We start from the raw sequence: 16,891 nt of genomic DNA, 5'->3' as shown, positions 1-16,891 counted from the left end.
TACATTGAAACAAAATAGAGACTATACAGTATATACTAACAATACCAACTAATGGAACACAGCTTTAAAAAATATTTTGAATAGCATTTATAAAATCAGTTAGGGCAATATTATCCTGGAATGTACTTTAAAAATAATTTCAAGGTGCAGTTATTCAGGCAAGTTTAAATTCAATTAGTATTTTTATTTTAAATGTATTAGACCTTTAACCACATACAGTACATTGACCTTTGTTTTCCTAAGAATGAATAAAACACAGAACACTGTAAAGGAGATTCTAAATTAAATAACAATTAATGTATTATTGCACAAGTAAAGGTTGATAAAAAAGCTCTAAAATATCTTAGAATGAGAATATAATACACAATTGTGCCCTTGAACCTTTTGTAATTAAATTAATTATTTTAATTGTTTTGCAGATTGTCTCTGACTATCATGGTTTTTGTCAACTATGGTGGAGGGGGTTACTGGTTCTTTGAACATGCTCCATGGAATGGTAGAGTAACTCTTCAGAATAATATGAACACTTTCAAAATCAATTTTAATTTCTTCAAGGGCTGAAATAAATGCTGTTTGATGAAGACGTAATGACCAGTTTATTACACAAACTTTTATTATTTAATATTTCTCAACAAAAAGTGGAAATAGGTTATTATCAACGTTTGAATATCCCATTATTTAAAAAAAATACTCTACATATTTTTGTGAAGTATAAAATATACTTTACCATGATAACTAATATACTAAGATACTGAGGACTGGTTAAGGTGCTCTTTGCTACCACCAGTAGAGAGTGTTTTAACTTTAATTGTAACGGATTCTATGCAATTTGTTATACCCCAGTTTACTTAATAGAAAACAATCTAATATATGCAGTTCTGAAGATTTTAACAGATATGACTATTGTTTATAAGCACTTACTGTATAATGGACACTGAAAGTCATTACAATATACTGAATTGCACAGCCTGTTTTTGTTAGTTGTTGTTATGTTCTATCTTGGAGGAAATTAATGCAAAACTAAATATATCCTTTAGGTCATATGTTGTTCTTTTCCAGGTCAAAAACATTGCTTTAAAAATGAACCACTATTATATTTATAAGATTTTATAGTACATAAATCTTTGTTGTTTCTGAGAACCTTATTTTTTAAAGTTGGGTGAAGGGTGTAGTTAAAATGTAAATAAGTAAAAGTATAATGAAGCTTAAAAAGTAACATCCATACAGTAAGAAATGTATGTGAACAACATGAAATTTGATGAAAATCAAAATCAGATAAAATAAGTCCATAACAATATATTACAAATCATGCAATATCTGGCCTTGAGTTCCTTCGTATTTTTTCATCACAGTTTTCAAAAGTCAATTGAACTGATCAACAATATTATTATTGATCTGCAGAAAAGAAAAAGAGAAGGGAAGCAGTTTAAATTTTAATAGAGACTATTACATAGTGCGTCTCCAAGAGTATTTAAAGATGAACTCAATTTAAGCTTCATAATAGCCTCTTCATCACATCAGCAGAATTGTATTGATCATAAAACAAACCTGATGGGTTTTGATTTTACTGCATCGTAGATGTCTTGAACATCATGATTTATAATTCAGGAGGCGCTCAGGGTCTTAAAATGGAAAGCTAATGTCAAGTCCTAGATCCGAAGGGGAAAAGATCGGTTTGTTCCTAAAATTCAGCTTTAGCCTGCTCCACACTGATGCTAGTTCTTAAATATTGGTGACAAGTGATGTTTAGAATGCTTGTTCTACATGAAGCCAGGTCAAGAATAGAAGGAAAGAACAAGAACAACTTAGTACATTGTCAGTTGAAAGTATTTTGCTATTAACATTTACACACAGCTAAAGCAGCTATAAGAAAAAGTACCACAACCCTTAAATCAAACATTGAAAAATGAATTTTAAAACAGTGTTTCAAAATGGAGTAAAAGTATTGCAGTCAATTTTGGCTCCATTTATAAATCTTTTATTGGTTTGTGAAAGTGTTATATTTTATTGTACTTTCTTTAAGTTTCTTTTCTAATTTTAAACTTATTGAACTAATTATTCTTTTTTTAGGTCTGACCATTGCTGATCTTGTCATGCCTTGGTAAGTATACATCTAAAAATCTGCTCATTGCTTTTTCTTGAATTCTTTAAAGTTTTTTTTTCCATGTAAAGGTAAGAATACTGAGTTGATATTGCACTCAGCTTCTTTGTAGTTTCCTGTCTGTTTTCAGAATGAACAGGGTATGTGTTCTGTGGTGTTAACATACGAAACTGTAACATATAATGAACAATATTGTTTTCACTATACTGTACATTTTTTGTTTTCATCGGTAGAGTACAGTACATGTTTATCTATTTCCGTCAGTACTTAGAGACAGAAATGAAAATAGTTGGATTAGACACCTACAGTAGATCAAGTTATATAGAGTTAACCTGCATACAGAGAAGAAAAAATCTAAGTGAATTTAAAATAAGACAATGTTGAGAAGAAACATACTGTGGTCAATAACAGTTCTAAAGTGATTGAAGATGTTGGAAGTAAGACTATTAGCTCCTTTACAGTCCATTAACATCTAGAAAAGCACAGTGCCAAGCCATGATACATCATAGGCAATACAATTCCTCAAGATTGGTGTTAGGGAGGCATTATGAATAATACTTTGTATTATTATTGACAAAAGGCCTCATAAGTTTAAACTTCAGTTTCATTGTGATGTACCTACAATATCCTTTGTTATTTGAAAGTGAGAAACAATACATTAATATGTCCTATTTGAAAAAAGGGGTGTTTTATGGGCTGTGTTATTATATTGCTTTTCCCCAAATAGTTTGTGATCTGAAGAACCAGCTTCCCATAAAGTGTGTGCAGTTACTCTAAACTTCAAAGCCACTATTTTCAAAAGAGCTCAGACAAAGTTATGTTTTCCAGTTTCTCAAACTCAGGGGAAAAAATGTGTATATACTGTACCAAAAAACACACCGAGTATCAAAAAAACATCATTTACAACTGTGACCACAAAGTTATTTTCAGGAAAATGACAATATTTTCATTAGCAGGTACACTGACATTGTATTGATATGACACAACATATCATCCACAGGGTTTAACAACTGGGGGTCTATGGACAGTAGTATGTGCAGTAGCAGGTTAACCTAGGGATAGTAGCATGTGCAGGCATGCTTGAAAGTAATACAAGCTGCATAGCTGCAATGTTTACTTTGTACCATGTTGCAGATGCTTCCATATGGGTTTCTGTCCTATTCCTCTCATAGAGCCTAGACAAGCATGTGACTGTTCACTGGTATCTGAGCCCTAGATGTTACACATTGTCCCGCTCATCCCAGAGATTTTCAGTAGGTTAGCCTGGTGAGTAGGGAATTCACAGGATAACTGTCACATTCTCATCTAGAAAGAAAGCGGTTGTTGTACAGTACGAGCAGCATGAGAATACATTGATCAGTGTACTGTAGAATGTGCTGTCAGGTTCCATTAATCTCTATAAATGGAGCTCTGTAGTGAGTACACACTCCTACCCCGAACATCACACTTGGAACTTCCCATTGATTGGTTTGTTGTACACAGAAGTCTTACTCCAAAATAGAGATGTCACGAAGGCATTATTCTATTGATAAGTAGGGTATATGTGTTCCTCCCTGTGTTTGTCTTTTCTTGATTTTCACAAGGTTCGATATTCATTAGCTTTAATCACCTCATTACCTTGCCCAATCAACTCTCTCCATAATGAGGAGATTTAGTGCTTATGCAACAGTTAAGTCCCTGAAGTGCATAATGTTCAGTCATGAATGAGCAAAATAATTCCAGAACCATTTAATCAATACTTAAAATCAAATGATTTTATTTTTCTTAAAACATACATACCTTGATAAATATTTTTTTACTGCTCATTACAATGAAATGTGATATTTCATATATTACTTTTTATTTTTATTCAAAATTTGGAATAGATAAGTGTCAAATAAGGACATACTGTGGATACAGTTTTAAAATATAAAAAATAATTATATTGAATGACATATTTGAGAGAAGGAATGGAACAGTTTCTGTAATCTGGTAGTTATTAATTGCTGTTTGTCTTATGACTCCAACACTTAAGACTTTGTTGTTAAAATAACAACATCTTTCGATATACTGTATACATCCAGGAAGTATTTCTTCTTGTTTTGATAGGTTTGTCTTTATAATGGGCACATCGGTTGCCCTGGCATTCAGCTCCATGCTGAAGCGAGGAGTGAGCAGGATACAGCTTCTGAGCAAACTGACCTGGAGGACCGTGGTCCTGATGCTCATCGGAGTTTTCTTCATGAACTATGGACCCAGGGATGGACCACGTGAGTGCACAGTTCTCTGGCTGAATCACACAGAGAAAGGAGTAGCCACAAGAGTTCTGTTTCACTGTTCATGGTTTAAAACAAAGGGGCATTATGAAATGTTTCATCCCTTTTCACAGTGTGGGAGATAAATTACATAAAACTTAGAGCCTGCTTGAATCAAAAGTTATTTGCTAAGGTAATTGCTGTTCTTTGTAGCTAATAGTCTTTTCTAACATAAATGCATACATTCGGCAGCCAGAATCCTGATTAGGTCTAGTGCAAGTGATCACATTACTCCTATGCTGGAGTCTTTGCACTGGCTTCCTGTCAGTGGAGACCCTGTGCAGGTCAGTCTCGTTAGGAAAATGGAGGAGGTGAACGATTCCAAAAGGGCTAGGCAGAGTCGGTATCCAAAGTAGTCACTAAGAGATTTAGCTTCTAGGCGGATCGCTAGTAGCTAGACAGAGGAGACTGTACAATACCAAGCGCAGAGGTGTGGACTGAGATGGGTTTAAATAGAAGGTCGGCATGGAATGTTAATTGTTAATTAACAATGTCCTGATGTGCTTATAGCAGACTTCAGAATTCTCTTGCTCACCTACAAGACTCTGCGTGGCTTGGCACCTTGACACCAATGTTAATAGACCTGTCTGACCTATTATCGCCCTACTCCCATCTTGCAACCTTCGCTCCTCTTATTCTCGTCTCCTAACTGTCCCCCAAGCCTGTCTATACTCTATGGGTGACAGGGCCTTCTCCTGTCATGCCCCAAAGCTCTGGAACTCTACCCCTAAGGATATAAGAGAGTCTCCTTCCCTAAACTCTTTCAAAAATAAACTCAAAACCTTTTTCTTTAGAAGGGCCTTTACTTAACTGGTTCTGTTATTTGCCCCTTTGCTCCTACTGTATTCAGTACCCCCTTTCTCCTCTCATTGTGCATATCTTTTTGTTGTTGTCCTTCTATAAAGTGTTTTGAGAACCTTTAAAGGCGCTATATAAAATAGTTTTTTATTATTATTATTACTGCTCATTGATGTAACTGATGATGTAATTTATTCACTGAGTGCTGTCATCCTGAGAATCATCTAAAGAAGAGAAAATTTAATTTATACAGTAAGGCATAGTAAGAGCTGCAGACTTTGTTTACCATTGTGCAAAAATTCCTATAGTATTGTATGTTACAGATTCATCCAATGGATAAGGATGTACATGTAAACAGTATATGATCTACTTTTACTGTGTGTAGTAATGATGTCCTCTCTAGGGAGAAAAATGTAAGTGAATGTACATCATCCTGGAAGTTACAATAATGTTGAAGTGAAATAACGGCACCCTGGAGAGAGAAATTAAATAACATATGTGGGAGAAGCCTAATTTTACCCACTGGACTACCTACATCTGCAGAAAAAATAATTACATTTTGAAAGTTCTGTTTCAATTTTTACCATTTTGAGAGAAAGGGAAAGAAAAACTCTTAATATAGAACACACTTTCAGCAGGGTTTCCAATATTTTCTGGAAGTCTTGCTCAAAACCTAAATCCTACACTAATTATGTCCCTGAGATCACCAAACCACTAGACAGTATTTTCAGTGATGTGAATATGTAGGATACAAACCCCAGGCAATGGTATTTTATGACAACACAGTCTAACTGATAATCAAGTTAATTAGGCTAGGACAACAGAAATAATACAAAACAGTTAAAAGTGACATGATGAATTCTTGAAAAGGACAAAGCACATAAATTGTTCATGTGTGTAATTTTCTGAAACCTGTTAGGGTTAAATACAAGAAGCCCTGTGAAGGCCTTCCAGGAATGTTGTGAGTTATCAGCATACAGTATGACACAGAGATAGTGGCCCACTGTGGTGCATTTTAGTCTGCCTTGATTGTATTGCTCTTTCCTGAAAGGATGGCTTAGTAATTAAGTTATCAAAAATATTATGATACTTTTAGGGGTAAAAATCATATCTAGGGACTTTTATAAAGGACAGATTTATCAAACACAACCCCTAGTTAATGGATAATTATATAAGATATGGTTACAGAGGGCCAGCTGTAAGGCATAATGGACATGCACATAATTGAATGAGGACTTCAAAAAATGCTATCTTTTTCACAGTATTCACCACTTAAAACTGGCTTTTGAGTTCTGTCAGATACATTTAAAAAAAATCCTGATTTTGTATTGTGGAAAATGCTTTTAGATTTGTATCCTGAAATCATGCTTTTTTTAGAAAAGGATATTCTCAGCTTGCACATTTAAAAGTAGGATGAGTTCAATGTAAATATGCATTGCCATTTTGAATAGTTAATTCCCGGGATTTAAATAACGGTTATCCTTTGAGATACGTGATATCCACAGCTCTTCCCCAGCCAGGTTTTTTTTGCCATAAGCATGAATATTCTCATCCTCAAGCCTCAGGATGTACCCTTCAGCAGAAGTGAATTCTACCAAAATGCCAACCTCCAGTCACGGAACAGTTCAACCTACTGGATGTCGAAAGAGGTTATGTCACTATACTGTAACAGGCTTATGTAATGGTCCCTGTTACATATTGTATACAGTAGAATGAGTTAAATAAATAAGGTATTGTTTTTGATCTCCATATATTGCCATACCTTGACACAGTACCAACTGATGGTTATTGCTTTGACTGTGAACTGCTTATTCCAATAAAATATCCTATGAAGCTTTTAGCATTTTGCATTATGTATATGCAAAATGGTAAATGGTTTTAAAAGCATAAGCTTGTAATGCATCATTAACACAAAGAGTACTGGTATTTGTCCAGCACATTGTTCATTAGGAAAGTAACCACGATCTACAGTAAATACAAAAAAACTTTCTGACCTTTAAATTGTTAATTATCTGCTTAGTCAAGGTGGTCACGGTTATGGAATTATTCAACACATGTTTTCAACAACAAAATATGTGACAGCAGCTTTATGAAACTACCAATCTGGAAATAAACAGTACCACTCTTGATGTACTGTATAATAAGCTTAATTCAATGCGTATATAATTTGCATTCTCACATACAAATATTTTTAAATAATATTTTGGTACAGTGAGAAGTAATAAAAAATGAGAGGTAATTGATAGAAAAAGCCAACATCTGCACAAATCCAGCTTCCTCTCTAATGTGCAATTGCCTGCTCATAGTACAATTCATTAGATATTCACATAGCTCCTTCCTGTACTTAAGCAAAAAAAATACCTTTACTTTTTTATTTGAATTGTCAGGATCAATGATGGAGTACGTGTTGTTTCATGGCGATCTGTTCTGCAAAGAGGTTTTCAATTAACTAATGTGCAGATTACCATCAATCTCCTTGGGAAGCAATGATAGTTCTCCACATTCATTTTTTTCAAGAAAAAAATCGTACAAGACATGATTAATCTTCTGCTGACATACTTGTTCACACTCTCAAATGACAGACATTCACCACGATACACTCTTTATATCCTGGAATTCGTAGATTGCTCACATAATGTGTTCAGGTTCTTTGTTACAAAATCACATCTGAATAAAACAGGCTTTTCCCTTCCTGTTTTAACCATTGTGTTTTTGTTGTGTTTTTAGACTGGTGCTGAAAGTGTACAGTAGGTCACCAGGTTAATTTGCTTAACCTTTGCAATTGAAAAAAATATATATTCTCAACCTTGAAATGGTATATTGAAATGATAAGCACATCAAAAGTGTTTTTTCTACACAGAGATAGAATGTCATTTCTTTAATAGATACACCAGAAGTGCTTTTTACAGATGACATAACACCTAAACTTTTCATGAATTATGTTGTGGTATAAGCATTTCAATTTGTCTTTTTTTATTTACAATTGTATTTTTTTATGTTATTGTTTTGGTCATAAAACTGTCAACCAATCAATCTTCCAGGCATATAACAATACAATATATCCTTAATAGAAAGAACATAACAGAAAGCGAAATTCACTTTAAAACGTGTGACAAGAGACATCAACAGTATATACTTCATTCAAAGGCAGTACATTTGTTAGTCTTAGTCATCATAAATGGCTTGTCCAAATTAATGGGTGTAATGTAGTGAGCCCATTTTATGCAATATCAGTGTTTGCCAGCGAAGCTAGCAAAGCAAGTAACATCTGGTCTTTCTTGAAAAGCCTTTTCTCAAAAAATGACAATAACACAACAGGAGGTTTGCTCTCCTGTCAGTGTGAGAAGTGTATGTTTGAAGGGGACATGGCTACAGTGAAGAATTCTGGCAGCTGATTAAAAAAGTGTCAGAGTGTCTGTGTTACTAATGAACTGAGGCGCATGAAACCAGTGAAAGCAGCAATTATATGATATGTACAGTGGAGCTGGTGAAAGCTGCCCACAGGCAGTTACTTTATTTAATGGAATTTTAACAATTCAACAAAACTAAGAGCTCATTTTCTTCACATATACAGGAATAACATCTAAAACCTTTGTTCAATGTCTCATCACATCCATATCAGATGTTCTGCATGATATACTGTATATTGATATATGGTATATGGATATCAATAAATAGCTTTTGCTGAATTTCCTCACCAGTTCCTCATTTGCTTAAGTTTCAGATTGCTATTGGTAGACACCAGCATAAAATAAGAACAAGTAAAGATTTATTCCATGCTGAAAAGAGAAGAGAAAAAATACGTTTCCGCTGTGGAGCCTTCTTCGGGTGTTAGCAGCCAGCATGATTTCATTGCAATTGATGTTAAGCCTTGTATATCTACAGTACGTCTATATTATAGAAAACATTGACTGTAGGACTTTATTGCTTATTTCATGCTGGCCCAGGATTTTTTTCCATGATGATTGTTGGTAAAAGATGTCTAATTCTTAGATTCCATACATAATGTTGAACACATCTTTGCTTTTAAATCTTTGCTTTGCTTTTAATATTTGCTTTGATTCTTCACCATATCTTACAACTCTAGTCTATTGTTTGATATGTTCTTTTTTGGTTGCTTTGGTTTTCCTGAGATCATTCATTATGCATAATGTGTACAAATTATACACTTAAACTGACTGATGCACTTTCTACAGTATAAATATATATTGGCACAGTATCAGTTGAATCCTTGTTAAGACAAAGCACACCCTAATTTTAATTAGCTCTTTATTGTTTATTGGATTTTCATTAACAAACTAAAGTGTAAAACAAAGGAGGTAAAGTCCATACTCAAGGCTCAAACTTCCTCAGGCCAGATCTTATCCTGATTTCCATAACAATAAGCGAACTGTGAGCACATAACTCTAACCTTGATAGGACACTAATCCACGAGAGGGTTATCTCTCAGCAAGACTTGTACTTGTATACAGTAGCAGGTTTGACTGAAGCAACTGAGTAAAGGTATGTTGTTCAATGGTACAACAGCAGTGTCCAAATCAGGGACATTAACCCACACCTAGCCAGTTAGGAGTCCAGAGCACTAACCACTAATCCCAGTTCTGTTTATTTGTCATACGCTCTTAATTGAATCCCCCCAAAATTGTGCCAATAATCTCAGGTAGTTTTATAGATAAAGCTCAAATATGTTTTATAGATGAAAAGGCTGAAAGCATATACTGTAGTTGTCTTGGGACTCCTGGGACCCTGTAGCATTTGTATTGAATCTTTATGCAAAACATAAGACAATTCATTTCTTTCTGTGCCTGAAATACTATTTCACAATGCCTTTGCCAGTAGTTTGGAAAGTCAGAATTAAACTCCTGAAATCCCTGAAATTGATTATTTATTGTGAGATGCATGCAAGTAGGTTTTCATCAGGGTAGATATAAATACATGACAACACAATTTAGTTATACAAGTACATGACATACAGTACTGACATATCCCTGACAGTACATGGCATATCCAGAAGGCCTTTTCTTTTACAACAAAAGGTACTCCAGAACAAAACGTTTTTGAATGATTATTGTAGATTATGAAAGACTAATGAAAAATAATATCACAGCATTTTATATAGATTATGCTAGAGGTAATTAATTATTGATAAAGTGGATTTAGTATTAATGTTGGCATTAGACCACTCAAGGAATAGTCTAGTCTTCTACTTTCTTCTTTCCCAGAAACATTACAGTATATAAAGCAAGTTTTTCTTATGTTCAATTAAATGTTCTGCAGGAGACTTAAAGTCAAGATTTAAGTGTGATTTCTTAAATTTGAATAATAAATCAATAACACAGCACAAGATAAAAGTATTAATGGTTCCTTCCGTAACAATGAATTTCAGAAAAAAACTATTCTGTATGACATTGAATTGTTCCTAGTTATACTACAGCCATCCTTTCAACTTTGTTTATCAAAACATATTGTCAAGAGGCAGGTCCAGGGCAAACAACTTAGTGCCTTTATTTACAGTGCAGAGAATTTCAAAAACCACCAACAAACACCAAAACAGAAATGCAAGCTCTTCATTAAGCTCCTGCACACGCTACAAGTCCCTAACTTAAGCAACTGAAACTCCTACCAGCCTCAAAACAAAACAGTTCACAAAAGCAATCTCTCCATAGTCTTTTTGTCCTCCAGATGACAAACATTTTACTCACTGACTGACCCTGGAAGCTGCCTCTTCCTGCTTCTTAAAGAGTCACCTGACCATTTGGCTTCCTGCTCCGTCTTGTCACAGAGCAGCAGATCATTCATAGGAAGCTGGGGAATGTCTCATACATCATCAATAAAAATCATTATTCTCACACTAAAATAGAAGATTTAATCAATATTGCTCATATGCTGTACATTTCCAAATCATCCACATGAGATCTATGGGAATCAATTATCATGATCTTTGGTTATCAGTGAAATTAGTATTGAAGCAATATTTCTGATTAAACCATGGAACCTTCTCTATAACTATACAAATAATTATCTATACAACAGCTTAAAGTTCTTTCTATGGTACTATATTGCATAACACTTCAGTCACTGCAAGAGCACTGCTGCAGTCATTCATAAACTACTTCAAAAATCATAGTAAACAAATAAACCTACAAAATGTCAAATTCACTTGGGAAATTCCAGTATATGGGGAGAGAAATCAAGATAATGTATCTAGATGAAGAAAGCAATAACCAGAAATAGTCCAAAAATGTCCATATTCTCAGATCAACAAAGCTGTATTTCCTGTTGAAAATGTTCAAATTCAGTATCTCTCAAAATAACCCAGCCTTTTCTTTCTAGTTTCTTGGTCTTGGGCCAGGATCCCTGGGGTCCTTCAACGTCTTGGCTTTACGTACTTCGTACTGGCCTTGATGGAGACATTCTGTGCTAAAAAACATGCCTCTGAAGGTGAGGTATGTATGCCTCTTTAGACTCCCTATCACTACTTAGGGAAAAACTAGGTAACCTTTTTTATTGTTGATGCTGCTGACATTGTGTTTCTGTGTTTTGCCTGTGAACTATTTCATATTTGTAAATCAATTAATGTTGTACTTAGAATTAAAATAGTAGAAATCATTATTTCTAATTTTTGTGAAATCTGAATCAAATGAATCTAAAGAGTGTCTTCTTATAAACAAGTAAAGTTTTTTTCCAGGCTGAAAAGAGAAGAAAAGAAACACAACGTTTCAGCTGTGGAGCCTTCTTTGAGTGACTCAAAGAAAGATCCACAGCCAAAACGTGTTTCTTTTCTTCTCTTTTCAGCATGGAATAAACCTATTGCTTGTTTCTTTGCAGCCTACGCATGCTGACGCAGCTACCTGCTTGAACTGCGTCATCTTCATATAGTATGTCCATCTGTATTCTGTGTATTATTTTAAAAATCAGCAGCTGCCAAAAGAGTATTTTAATCTAGAATCTTTTACACAAAACTATTTAAAAACTTAAATTCTTTGAGAATAGAATTTCTTTTATCTAGGCCAAGACATAAATTGTTCTTTCACAGCAACAGTTGCACAGTCACTGATAGACATCCTAAATAATGTATGAGCTACTCCCAGTATCATACAGTATACAGTATAAAAGGTAGTTGCTCTCGTCAGCTGTCATAGTAGCAAAATGAATTACAAACTGTATTTTGGAAAAAAAGGCTGTAATCTAAAAGTTTTTAAGATGAGTGCATTTATTGTTTGAGCAGGGCTGCTGGTGGAGACCAATAAGAGATATTGTCCTGTACTGGCCAGAGTGGGTTTTTGTTTTTCTGCTAGAGATCATCTGGCTGTGCCTCACCTTTCTCCTGCCAGTCCCCAACTGCCCCACGTAAGCATTTCTCTCCCAGGTGTTTTAATTAAGGTTGTTATTTTAGTTCTTCAACATACAGTAGCATCCTGAAAATCTAATTCTATCTATTGCTATGGATATTATTATTATTAATAATAATATTCTTGTAAGCATAAACAGGCAAATAGAATCTTGTGGTTATACTGTAATAGTTTGCTATACAAGAGCAGTGGTATATGTTTACAGCCATTCATGTCTATAAATGATAAGGCTCATCACTCAGTCAAAGAAAAGGTAATACCAGCTGTTCTTTTGTAGCAACCATACCTTGGTAACACAAAGCAAAAGAGTTACATTGAATCAATGAATACCTGTCACAGAGGCTGCATGAGATAATGCAGTTTTAGGGAACTGAAGTTTTAGAATTAATTTAATAATGGCAATACATTTAAAATATATAAATATGTGTTTTTTGTCTTCTTTTGAAATAGTCTTGCATTCTTAATAAATTACTAATGTCCCTTTTGATTGTTAAGTCAATTAAAAGAAACATTTGATGATCAATTTCTACAGTGTTCTGCAATGATATACTGGTGACAACAACCACAGGAACACTTCGCCCAAATGTTAGCTAAATAAATATAATTAGATTCCTATGTTCCTATTAGGTACTGAAAACAAAACAAAGGTACATGGGCACAACGGACAGCTCTCGTTTTTCTAGCCTTAGGGAAAGAACAGGTTTTAGAGCAAAAAATACACCACATAATGTTTTCCTGGAACCTCTGTCAGCAGGGAACATCTTAAGATGGAGTGAACAATTAGGAAGAATGGGAAGTGTTACTCCAAGGAAGCACTTTGAAAAACTAGTGTGTTAAAAGTTCCTGCATAATTTCTCTGAAGGTCAAAGCAAGTGTGACAGGCTTAGTAAATTTAGGTTCTTAAGAATCTTACTGTAAAATACTACTGATTACTACTGTATATGAACAACATTATTTATAGACATTGGTGATATACTGTACCTGGACAAATATGGAAGCTACATGAGTGAGTGAAGTGCATAGTGACCTAATTGTTGGTACAAATTGAATACATACATTATTATGTTAGCAATTGATACCTTAATTACTGAAATACTTTCATTGCTACTGACAGAAAACTGAACTTCCAAAAGCCTCAAGCTTAACATTATGATATATGACATTGTGTGTATAGTACATTATATTGTGTACTGTATAACGCTGCCCTAGGCTAGGACTGTTACCCCTTCATCTGCTCGTCTATGGACAACATGTTGCACTATTGTACTTTTTGGACACACAATCTATATATACCTATGCACATTTTGCACATATTTTGTTGTCTTACAGTGACTATGAGCATATTTTGCACACACTTATTTATTGTATATTTATTTTATATTACTGTACGTATTTACATCTTTCGTCTATTCTGATGTCTGTTTTTGCTTGCCTTGGACTGGGCTGCTGTAACACCTCAATTTCCCTTCGGGATCAATAAAGTCTTATCTGTCTATCAATATTAATTCTGTAATTTGTGTTTAGCAGTGAGATTTAAATGTTACAATTGAAAGTAACCCTTGTGGTCTTATGTTATGATCACCTACAAGAAAAGACCTTTGCATGAGTGTTGCTAGTTGTTTTTCTTTAAGTGTGATTTGCTACTTATATTATTTCATCAAAGTGTTTTATTTTAAGCTGTATTTATCAATAAGCTGCAACAGACCAGTGCTTTTTCTGAAACTCTCGGCACCTGTCCAAGACGTTTTTCCTGCAGGTTTTCACTGCTGCTGATTCATCACAAATATTCAAGATACCTTATAAGATTATTACAGAAAATTGTGGTAAATCAATGCAATGTTCTGGAAAGCCCTTAATATGTAATAAACAGCAAACATAAAACATAATAAGGGTACTTATTCCAAATTGAAATCTGAAGTTAAGTAAAATATTTCAAGATTTACAACAAAATGAAATGGGTGGTTTTTCAGAATAAAAATGTAACCCTGTTCCCCATTATTCACATGGTTAATAATCCAGATCTCAGTATTTGACCTTTCACAGTTACAGTTCAGTGCAGCATCTTTACATTATACAAAGTGCACAAACTGTAAACTGTATGATAAGCTGTAGAACACATTTATATTTTAAGTTATAACCCATAAAGTAAACTCTTTTTCTTCCATAACCATGGAAAAGTAGTTTGAAACACCATGTAAGATATTGACTACCAGCAGTTTTAAAGCTAAAGAATCTTCCTGAATGTTATCCACAGGTCACAGTCTCTGAAGAAGGTGCTAAAAAATCTAATTAAAATACTGTAGTTATCATAGAAAGGAAAACAAAAATATTGCTAAACATGGAATAATGTTTAAAGACAGTAATGATGGGGCAGAGCGGTGGCTCTGTGGCTAAGGATCTGCGCCTGTGACTGGAAGGTTGCCGGTTCAAATCCCGTGGCCGGCAGAGGAATCCTACTCCGTTGGGCCCCTGAGCAAGGCCCTTAACCCTAACTGCTCCAGGGGCGCCGTACAATGGCAGACCCTGTGCTCTGACCCCAAGCTTCTCTCCCTGTCTCTGTGTCTGTGTCTCCATGGAGAAAAGCTGGGGTATGCAAAAAGATGCATTCCTAATGAAATTGTATAGGGCTAATAAAGAAACATTACATTATATAGCATCTGGGCAGCAGTACAATCCAATATGATGTTTTTAGATCACCTTTAACTGTTGTTTTAATTTCCAATGCTCTACTTTCAGACTATGTTTTAGGGTTTATTACATCTGGATAATAGAGGGCTATAATAAATTTGTAGTTTAGTATAGTGATTCCCAATTTCCAGTCTTAAAAATAAGTACTTGTTCTCCAACAAACCTAAACAAATGTGTTCCTGACAGCATTTATCTCAATTAAATGACAGAAAAAAAGAAAATGTATCCTTTGCACTGAATAATAAACTTAGTTGAAGATCCATCCATCCATTTTCTAACTTCATTATCCAACACAGGGTTGTGGGGGAGCCAGAGTCTATCCCATTAAGCAACAGGCGCAAGACAGGATACACCCTGAATGGGTCACCAGTCCATCACAGGGCATACACAGACACAGACACAAAAACACACAGTTACTCTGGGGTCAATTTTCCCAGAAGCTTATTAACCCATCAGTATGTCTTTGGACTGTGGGAGCAAGTGGAAGAACCCAGAGGAAACCCACATGAATCCAGGAGAACATACAAACTCCAAACAGATAGCACCTTAAGTCTGAAATCAAACCAGGACCCGAGCACTGTGAGGCAGTAATGCTAACCAGTGCACCACTCTGCCTCCCTTCCCTGAAACATTCAAACAAAAAGAATAAGCTCCATACTGCATGTGCAAATAAAATACTTGAGTATTTACCATCTGACATGGTAACTGCTGGCCTGGAACCCACTGGCTAATAGTCTTTCTGTCATTCAGAGAATAGATGAGTGTTCAATGAATTATTACTATAGACAAAGGTAATAAAGCAGCCTTTCACATGCCTGTCAACTCTCTTGAAAAATGCCTGCTTATGTAGTTAGGATCGGGCTTGTTTTCCGATGCTCCTTCAAGCTGTGGTCTGATGCGGTTTCATTTTCAAAAACCTATTGTACTTTTTCTCTTAAAGTGAAATATAAATCAAAATATTGCATTATGTTTGGAACATGCTGAGTAAACAATACATAATATGCATCTGTACTTAATAATATACTCAATGTGTTTTTTTCTGTCACAGTTTTATGAAAGTAAGCAATTGAAAACAGTATGTTTTTTATAAATGTTTTAATCATCTTAATATTTCACATCATCATTGTTCAGTTTGATTAATTTTTTCATACTGCACCAGGTTGAAGGTAAATAAGTTATTACTGCCTTGTAAAAAATGACTGGGTTATAATTATCTATTTTTTAATGATTAACAATTGTAAAGAGGTCTGTCAATTTAATCATTGTTCTTTTTTTAACTGTTTTTACAATTTTTATATTGGCTTTTTGCTTGACACTTTATGCATGTAGCAGATGAGTTACGTACTGTAGGAAGGTCTACAGTTGGTACCACTAAAATCAGACAGCAGCAAAGCTTTCTCTTTTAACCCTGCAAAACTTCCAGAATCCAAAACACACAGTAGCTTCTACTAGAATTAAGCCTAACGACTCTTTGTTGTTCTTATTTATTGTAGCTAAATGTTATTTTTGGGTAAAAGGACTACTGCGACTTCTATCAAACATACTTCACATACAGTATATAAGGTGTGCTGTAACATCAGCAAAACAGCCTACATTGATAATGAAATGTAACAGTTACTGTTGATATTAAAATATTATGGATATACTGCTTGATCGCC

General features: G+C 34.6%; 1 protein-coding gene across 1 annotated transcript in view; it reads left to right on the top strand.

Annotated features, from left to right (window-relative positions):
- Window positions 1–16,891, top strand: part of LOC102697613 (heparan-alpha-glucosaminide N-acetyltransferase) — a 108,298-nt gene that overhangs the window by 63,312 nt on the left and 28,095 nt on the right. Inside the window, exons 8-12 of the mRNA XM_069187835.1 lie at window positions 420–496; window positions 2,071–2,101; window positions 4,190–4,350; window positions 11,527–11,639; window positions 12,422–12,543. Coding sequence (XP_069043936.1) covers window positions 420–496; window positions 2,071–2,101; window positions 4,190–4,350; window positions 11,527–11,639; window positions 12,422–12,543 — 504 coding nt within the window. The remainder of the gene's footprint in view (window positions 1–419; window positions 497–2,070; window positions 2,102–4,189; window positions 4,351–11,526; window positions 11,640–12,421; window positions 12,544–16,891) is intronic.

Source organism: Lepisosteus oculatus, chromosome 4, assembly GCF_040954835.1.
Source record: "Lepisosteus oculatus isolate fLepOcu1 chromosome 4, fLepOcu1.hap2, whole genome shotgun sequence".
NCBI lineage: Eukaryota > Metazoa > Chordata > Actinopteri > Semionotiformes > Lepisosteidae > Lepisosteus > Lepisosteus oculatus.
The sequence above is the reverse complement of the archived record's forward strand: the minus strand, read 5'-3'. Positions and strand labels throughout refer to the sequence as shown.